The sequence below is a fragment of the Rhineura floridana genome, chromosome 11 (assembly GCF_030035675.1).
Source record: "Rhineura floridana isolate rRhiFlo1 chromosome 11, rRhiFlo1.hap2, whole genome shotgun sequence".
NCBI classification, from domain to species: Eukaryota; Metazoa; Chordata; class Lepidosauria; order Squamata; family Rhineuridae; genus Rhineura; species Rhineura floridana.
This window is the reverse complement of record NC_084490.1, coordinates 12,517,991-12,527,361: the sequence shown is the minus strand read 5'-3', so window position 1 is coordinate 12,527,361 and position 9,371 is coordinate 12,517,991. Positions and strand designations below refer to the sequence as shown.

The 9,371-nt window shown below is 43.0% G+C and overlaps 1 protein-coding gene across 1 annotated transcript; it reads right to left on the bottom strand.

The window, feature by feature from the left end:
• Window positions 1-954, bottom strand: LOC133367400 (olfactory receptor 11G2-like). The gene has a single exon (XM_061591501.1). The coding sequence runs from the start codon at window positions 952-954 to the stop codon at window positions 1-3; it is 954 nt and encodes a 317-aa protein (XP_061447485.1).
• Window positions 955-9,371: the final 8,417 nt, after the last annotated feature.

The following is a 9,371-nucleotide window of genomic DNA, read 5'->3' as shown; positions in this document are numbered from 1 at the left end:
TTATACTGTCACCTTTCTCCTTAGAAACGTTTTCTTTCTCTTTAGCAACCTGCCCAGGGCCTCTTTCACCTGATCATTTCTCAGACAGTAGATCAGGGGGTTAAGAAAGGGTGTAAGGCCTGCATAGAAGTATGTGGCTGCCTTGGTGGCCTCTGAGCGGCTTTCTCCCCTTGGAATAAAGTTCTCCACTGCTACACTGCCATAAAAAAGTGTCACCACCATTATGTGGAAAGAGATGGTAGAGATGGCCTTCCTACGACTGGCTTCGTTTGAAGTTTTTATCAGATTGAGAATGATAAAGCCATATGATAGCACAACAAAGAATACATTGCTTGAAATCAGAGCATATAGAAACATTTGTAAGACAAAGGGAGCATTTCCAAGTGGAGGGCAGGCCAGGGACACAATTGGCACAGGATCACACAAAAAGTGGTCAATAATGTTAGGACCACAAAAGGACATCTTGGAGATCAAAATCACTGGGATAGGAAACCACAGGAAGCCAACAACCCAACATGTCCCTACCAAGGCATAGCAGGAATGTTGGGTCATAAGTTGTGGGTAGCGCAAAGGGTGGCAGATGGCCAAGTACCGATCCAAGGCCATGGCTGAAAGGAAGAAGCATTCTGTGGAGCCCAGAGAGAACCAGAAGTAGAACTGGAGGAAACAGTCAGGGAAGGAAATGATTCCATAAGGGGAAACCAGGTCAGAGAGCATACGAGGCACAGTGGTGGACACGTAGCACATCTCCATCCAGGAGAAATTGCTCAGCAGGATGTACATGGGAAGCTGGGCCAAGTGGTTATCTAGGGACACCACTGTGATGATGGTGATGTTCTCAGCCAAAGTGAGCATGTAGAGAATGGAGATAAAGCCAAGGAGCAAGAATCGGGTCTGCTGTTGAACGTCAAATCCCAGCAAAATGAATTCGTGGACGGAGCTGCCATTGGCCATCTCCATCTGGAATCACATGAGAGAATCACTATCACATACCATAAGGACTGAGATATAAATTAAATGACACACTACAGTTCTGTCTATGCTATCTGTTTTAATGGAAGTCAAAGGCTAAGGAGACATGCCTTTTAGTCTGGGTACTCCTTCCACCCCATGTCTTGGATCACAAGTGATCATTTACAAAAGCAGTTATGCTCCTTTTTAACTATTTATTATCATTATATTAAAAGGGCCACACCAACAAGCACACTTAAAATAAACACACAAAATTGCTTTGGGGCAATTTAGCTCTGAATATATCCAGGAGCCTTCCCTTCGTAAGTAAAAATGAGGTAGTTCAAATATTTGTGAAGGACACAAATTGGTCAGGCTGCAATTTGGATGGATACAAAGTGAGAGAAACATAGAAAGCCGAACTTTAGGGATCTGAAAGCCTCTTCAAGTGCTTTTTACTCCCTGGAGATCAGATGTGGGAGCAGTGGACTTTGGTTATGCTTCGACCTATGTCCAACCTGTATATTTCTATATGAAAGCTAATATTGCAGAATATCATGACACCTCCCGTGACCTCCTTCTAAAGGAAAGTAAACCTGAGTAAACATGGAATGTGCCATCTCTGTTATCTTTTTGGTGCCCTTTGAAGACTTTCCAATTTCATCAAGCCTTTTAAGTTGAGGCCTATTCCAGTCTGCGTCTGTGCTGGAGTTGCTTTGTAATATGTTTTTTTAAAAAACAATATGTTTTTAAAACTTTTAAAAAGTTGCTTTGAAAGCTTTTAAACATGTTTTTAAAGTTGTTTTGCTTTAATGCATTTTAAGGTCTGTTTTGATGATGTTTTGATGTGTTTTTAGCGCTTTTGTTTGCCACCCTGGGCTCCTGCTGGGAGGAAGGGCAGGATATAAATCAATTAATAAAAATAAATAAATAAATAAATGTGTTACCATTTGTAGAAGTGGTGTGAAGAAACTTTATTTATTTATTTACATAATATACAATCAGTGGAAGCAAATGGGAACATAAGAAGAGTCCTGCACAAGGTCAATTACTGCACCATCCTGAGGCCCATTAGGGCCTGTGCAAAGCCTCCAGCTCCTCTGTTGTTTCTGTATATTTCTGTACCATAGGTTTTGCAAAAAAGACGATGCTGTCCAAAATGGTGCCTGCAAAGAACTGAAGAACTCTGGTTTGCTTTTTGGTAAAGCACAGGAGTGGAAGATTTTTTTTTACGTTAAAAGCTTCCTCTAAGTTTTTTAAAGATCCTGCATTGCTCTGCATAACACAACAACGGAGTTCTTCTGAGCTCCACAGGCAACATTCTCGATAACGTCAGGAGGATGACATTAAAAAGTACCAGAAACTAAGGACAGCATACAGCTACAAAGTTTGAAAAAATGTACTGGCAAGAATACACAACTACTTGTGTATCAATTTTATCAATTTTAAGGTGAGAGAGAAGAAGAGACAAACCCTCTCTCCTCTCTCCATAAGGGAATATGGAGGAAATTTAATACCATGTGCATCCCTCATAAGAAAAACTCTGGACATATCTGTCCGCAATTTGTCAGGCTCAGTCTACTCTGAAGGAGTCCTGTGCCTTGAAATTTCATCCATTATGACCATCAAGTGAAAAGTCATAGCTGTTTCTAGATTTCCCATTATAGTGACTAAGAAACACACAGTTTCACTGTATACAGATTGGTTTAGAACCTGAAACACAGATTGAAGTGGAGACAGTAGAGAACAATTAAGCAAACTATTGAAATTCTGTGAAAACACAGAGCTACAGATGGAAGTTGAATCCTGGAGCCCATGCACACCTCATAGTTGTCTATCTATATGTCTCCACTGACATTTAAAGATTAAGCAGGGATGCCATGTGTGTGGGGCAATATACAGTCTGTAGCTTCTCCCCTCATCTGAGATCACATAAGTATTTTTCAGAAACCATGATGTTTTTGATTAGATAACAACTGTGATGTATACAAACTAAGTGCTGCAACTGCATTTTAATTAGTTTGGTTTGGGCAAGGACAACCTTGCCTTCAGATTGGGTCTGTTAACGTTCTTGTGAATATTGTTACCTCTCCTGGTGAAATCTTTCATCTCTCCTTTATTGACCCCAGATCTATCTATCTATCTATCTATCTATCTATCTATCTATCTATCTATCTATCTATCTATCTATCTATCTATCTATCTATCTATCTATCTATCTATCTATCTATCTATCTATCTATCTATCTATCTATCTATCTATCTATCTATCTATCTATCTATCTATCTATCTATCTATCTATCTATCATCTATCTATCTATCTATCTATCTATCTATCTATCTATCTATCTATCTATCTATCTATCTATCTATCTATCTATCTAGTCTGTCTCTCTGTCTCTCTGTCATTTCTTCCTTTAACAAAGAGGAATGTCTCCCTTCATTAACTCCTGTTGATGAAAATTCAGCTGATCATGCTGAACTTTCAGTTAGCAGATGCTTTGAATGAGAGACTCAAAAATTGCTCCTTTCAGTAAGCAAGGCCTCCAAAACAGTGTGAAAGGGGATGCATCCTGACTTAATAAAACATTAAGGGGGCAATCCTATGTACACTTGCTAGAGAGTGCATCCAATTGAACTACATGGGGATTGCTTCTGAGGATGTCTATCTAAAATCTTGCACTGTTGCAGTGCAAGGCTATACACACTGTTGCAGTGCAAGGCTATACACACTTTCCTGGAAGTCAAGTTCATTTAATGAAATGGGACTGACATTTGAGTAGACCTGTGTATGATTGTCTGTTGCTAACAGCATAGCCCTCTGTGCGTTTTGTGCAAGTCAAGAGGTTGGGAGGAAGGTAATAAGGTCTCTATGAAGGAAAGCAACTGATTAAAGTCTTCCATTTAATTACGTTAAAATGTTTTGTTTCCATTTATGAGTTCAGTGAAATGCAGATTCCCATGAAGACTGGGGAGGACAAAGTTTGATGAATTTTTTCAGGTGGTGGGAGGGTAGGCAATCACCATATTTAACTTTATGAGGTTTCTGAGGATTTTATACAGCCAAAGAGAAAACATTTGGCTACCTCATAAACTGAAATAAGGTGAACACCACACTTCCCACTTTACTGAAATTCACTCCTCTGAAAAACTCACTTTAGCAGGGAACAAATAGACCCATAGAAGTGGGGAGATGATGCAGATACAGATGAAAGGTGAATCTTGGGGCCATGTATGCCCTTAACCTGTCTATATGTCTTCACTGAAAGACAGAAGTTAAGGAGTCATGTCAAGGGGGGGATATGCAGTTCTGCAGCTCCTCCCCCCCATTTGAGAACACATATCTTTATTTTTCAGAAACAATGTTGTTTCTATTACATAAAAACTGTAAGTTATAAAAGCTAAGTTTAAATAGTTCAGTGTTGGGCAATTACAATCTTCAGTTTGGGTCTGCTAACCTTCTGGCAAATATTGTGACTTCTACTTGTGAAATCTTTCACCTTCCCTGCTATCGAACCCAGAAATATAGCTAAAGCAAACCATTTTAAAACCAGCGAGTAAAACAAAATGTTCACCTTTTGCATTTCTTTCTTTTTCATATTTCTTTCTTTTTTGTTTCAACACTTTCCCATGCAAATGGCATCATGGACGTTGCCAGTGTATTCTGAAATTCCATCCTCACTATTATATATATTTACACACATGTCTATCTATCTATGTATCTATCTATCTATCTATCTATCTATCTATCTATCTATCTATCTATCTATCTATCTATCTATCTATCTATCTATCTATCTATCTATCTATCTATCTATCTATCTATCTATCTATCTATCTATCTATCTATCTATCTATCTATCTATCTATCTATCTATCTATCTACCTATCTATCTAATCATCTAAATTGCTTACTTCTGAAATACCACCATCACTCACTGGCATTGATGAACATTCAGCTGATTATTCTGAGCTTTCCGTTACCAGCGTTGAAGGAGAGATCAAGAAAATGCTCTGTTTGTTTCCATTTATGTGTTCAGTGAAATGAGAAATCCCACAAAGACTGGGGAGGACAAAGTCTGGTGAAATGTTCAGGTGGTGAGAAAAGGTAGCCACTTACCTTCCTTCATGAGGTGTCTTTTTTTTAAGCAAAAGAGAAAACATTTGGCCACCTCATAAGTGTAAATGTAAGTGGCAAATTTCATACTTCTTGAATAATTCACTGAAACTTGCTCACTCCCCAGAAAAAAACCACAGAAGTATGCTTTAGCGGGGAATGAATACAGCCATGAAAGTGGGGAGAACATTTTCATCACATTTTAGTTTCAATTTGGAATGCAGCTGGGATTTATGGAGACATTCCATGATCCTTTTTTCCAGCTCAAACCTTCCCTGCTCTAATTTTAAAATTGTCTATCAAAATTTCATTGAAGGAGACCTAGCCATTGATTGGCACCCCTTTAAATCCACCCCTTCATGGTTTCCACCCAAGTCTCATAAATGGTCATAACTCCCATTTCTGTACCTCAACAGAAGTCAAAGTCTTGATTCGTCTTTTAGGAGGTTTCCCAGAAGTGCTGCAACATGTTTGTGGGGACAGGTAGTACTTCTCTGTGCATTTAACTGGTGCTCATCTGCAGCGTTGATTGCATGAAGAACACAAGGGACCATATTGTAGTCTTGGTAGGAGGAAGAGTCTCCAAGTAGATGTGTAGACAAGAGCTGAAATGCCACTCTTAGCAGTGACTGCTGTTTTAATGAGTGACGGCAATGAACTTTTGGAATGTGCCTCTTGGGCACAGTACCATTTAGTGCAGAAACAATATTTGTTTGAAGACAAGATTCCAGTTTTGCAAACCTTTCTCAGCAGGCCTTTTTTCCCCACAGAAAACTTCTGTGAATGTTCCCCTCCCCCCAAAAAGAGTTCCACTTTGCTAAATATTCTGGAAACAGTTTTCAATGTTTGTGTGTGACAGCCAGTGTCCCACCTCTTACAGTGCCCCTAGATTGTCAGCCCAGCTGCTATTGCATGATTTCTGTTATTGCTGGTGCCATCAAATGGTGGTTTCAAGAAAATCAGCTTTGGGAAAATAAGAGAGCCATGTTGCTGCTGATAGGGGTGGGAGCCTCACCCCAAAGAAACTGCTGGAGATTTTTTGCTCATCCCACCCCCACCCCATGTTGTTACTGATGGATTGGGAAGAGAATGTCAGGAAAGCATTTCCTCTCAACTCAAAGGTTTGTGCTTTCCAAAGGGCTGCTTTTTTCAAATGGTGACCACCTTGAAATGGAAAAAAACAGTCTGGGCCTCGAGCAAATGAGGGAAAGACAGCTAGGGATGGAGCAGCAATTCTTTTTCAATAGATTTGTACACTGATTTTGTGGTTCTGAGCTGACTGAGCTTTGCACGCATCCCAACATCTCTTGTATTGAGTGTCTGTTGATGTCTGAGCTGTTTGTGCATTGACAGATTTTTCTTTAAAACAATAACACATTGTAGGCAGTAAAATGCAAAATATACAGAGACAGTAATACCTTAGTTAACAATAATAAATAATAATAATAAATTTAATTTTTGAGTCGCCTATCTGGCCGAAACCACTCTAGGCAACGTACAACATTAAATTCAACAATACATAATAATACAATACATAATAAAATACAGCGCAGTCAACAATAACCATTTTAAAAAGCGGCAGTACAGGGCCATCAATAGACAATTTTAAAACAATATAAAGAAATTAGCCCACCCGGGGACCCCCAAAGGCCTGTCCAAAGAGCCATGTTTTTAAGGCTCGGCGAAATGTATCTAGGGAAGGGGCATGGCGAAGATCGAACGGGAGGGAGTTCCAGAGAGTGGGGGCTGCCACTGAGAATGCCCTCTCTCTAGTCCCCACCAACCTAGCTGTTTTTGTTGGTGGGACGGAGAGAAGGCCCTGTGTGGCTGATCTGGTCGGGCGGCTTAGTTGGTGGTACTGGAGGTGCTCCTTCAGGTAAACTGGGCCGAGACCGTATAGGGATTTAAAGGTTAAGACCAACACCTTGAATTGGGCCCGGAAAACAACTGGAAGCCAATGTAGATGAAATAACACCGGCGTGATGTGATCACGGTGGCGGCTGTTTGTAAGCAGGCGTGCCGCCGCATTCTGCACCAGTTGTAGTTTCCGGACCGTTTTCAAGGGTAACCCCACGTAGAGCGCATTGCAGTAGTCTAAACGAGAGGTAACCAGGGCATGTACCACCAGTGGGAGCTGATGAATAGGGAGGTAGGTGTTCAACCTCTGTATGAGGTGTAGTTTGATACCAAGCTGCCCGGCTCACTGCCGAAATCTGAGCCTCCGTGGACAGCTTGGAATCAAGAACAACCCCAAGGCTGCGGACCTGATCCTTCAGGGGCAATTTTACCCCATTAAGATTCAGGTCAGCAACACCCAACCTTCCCCTGTCACCCACAAGTAGCACCTCGGTCTTATCAGGATTGAGCTTCAGCCTGTTTCTTCCCATCCACCCACTCACGGATTCCAGGCACTTGGACAAGGTCTCTACAGCCAACTCCGGTGAAGATTTAAAGGAGAGATAGAGCTGTGTGTCATCAGCATATTGGTGACATCGCAGCCCCAAACCCCTGATGATAGCTCCCAGCGGTTTCACATAGATGTTAAATAGCATGGGAGAGAGGATAGAACCCTGTGGTACTCCACAAGTGAGGAGCCAAGGGTCTGAAACCTCATCTCCCAATGCTACCTGTTGTTGCCTGTCAGAGAGAAAGGAACGGAACCACTGTAAAACAGTGCCTCCTATTCCTAATCCCTCCAGGCGATCTAACAGGATACCGTGGTCGACGGTATCAAAAGCCGCTGAGAGATCCAGGAGGACAAGAAAGGTGGATTCTCCCCTGTCTAGTGCCCTCCTCATATCATCTACCAGAGCGACCAAGGCTGTTTCTGTACCATGCCCAGTCCTGAAACCCGATTGGTATGGATCTAAATAATCCATTTCATCCAAGTGTGCTGACAACTGGTTAGCCACCACTCGCTCAATGATCTTGCCCAAAAATGGCAAATTCGAAATGGGGCGAAAGTTGTTCAAAACTTGGGGATCCAAGGAGGACTTTTTTAGAATGGGTTTTATAATTGCCTCCTTGAGGGCCGGTGGCATTACACCCTCCTTCAAGGATGCATTTACCACCGCCCTGATCCCTTCGCCCAATTTCTCCTTGCAGTTCATAAGGAACCATGATGGGCAAGGATCAATCAGACAGGTAGTAGGCTTCACCGTTGAAAGTACCTTGTCCACATCCTCAGAAGGAAGAGGCTGGAACCGATCCCACTGAACCGGATTGCAACTGGTTAACTCTGGATCCTCTACTGCATCCACAGCGTACGGAATCGAGTTCTTCAGATGTTCGACTTTATCGGCAAAGTGCCTTGCCAATTTGTCACAGGAAGCCTTTGAATGCTCCAAGGGTTCCTGAGCGACTGGACCGACCAGGCTTTGGACCACTTGGAACAGCTTCCTGGGACAGCACTCTGCGGATGCAATAGAGGCAGCAAAGAAATCTTTCTTTGTTGCCTTTATTGCCACCTGGTAGGCAGCTATTGCTGCTCTAACCTGTGTTCGAGCATCTTCAGAGCGGGATTTCCGCCACCGGTGTTCTAGTCGTCTCACCTCCTGTCTCAGACTACGCAACCGAGGTGTATACCACGGTGCTGTCTGAGTTCTGTTCAGGGGGAGAGGACGTTTCGGAGCCACCCGGTCTAATGCCCTGGTGATTTGCTCATTCCACTCCGTCACCAGGGTTTCGACCGGACGACCTTCAGCAGGTTCCAAATCCCCCAGCGCAGTCAGGAATCCATCCGGATCCATCAGGCGCCTGGGGCGGACCATTCTAATAGGTCCTTTACCCCTGCGGAGGGTGTGTGGCATCGAGAAGTCAAAATTCACCAGATAGTGATCTGACCATGACACGGGGGTAAAAGAAAAGGCCCCCAACTTCAGAACACTCCCCACCACTCCCAGGACAAATACAAGGTCGAGAGCATGACCGGCTACATGGGTGGGCTCAGTGTTACTAAGGTGCAGTTCCCAGGAAGCCATGGTTTCCAGGAAATCCCGAGGGGCTCCAATGAGAGTGGTCTCAGTGTGTACGTTAAAATCCCCCAGTACTAACAGTTCTGGGGTCAACGTTCGCACATCCGAGACCACCTCCAACACCTCGGTCAGGGAGTCTGCCGTGCAGCGGGGCGGGCGGTACACAAGCAGGATCCCCAGACTGCCCTTCGGGCCCAACCTCCAGTACATGCAATCAACAAACTTGGTCCTTGGGAGTGGAGGCCTGGTGAACATCAAAGACTCCCGATAGATGACTGCCACTCCCCCTCCCCGCCTTCCCACCCTCGGTTGCTGCACATAGCGGAAA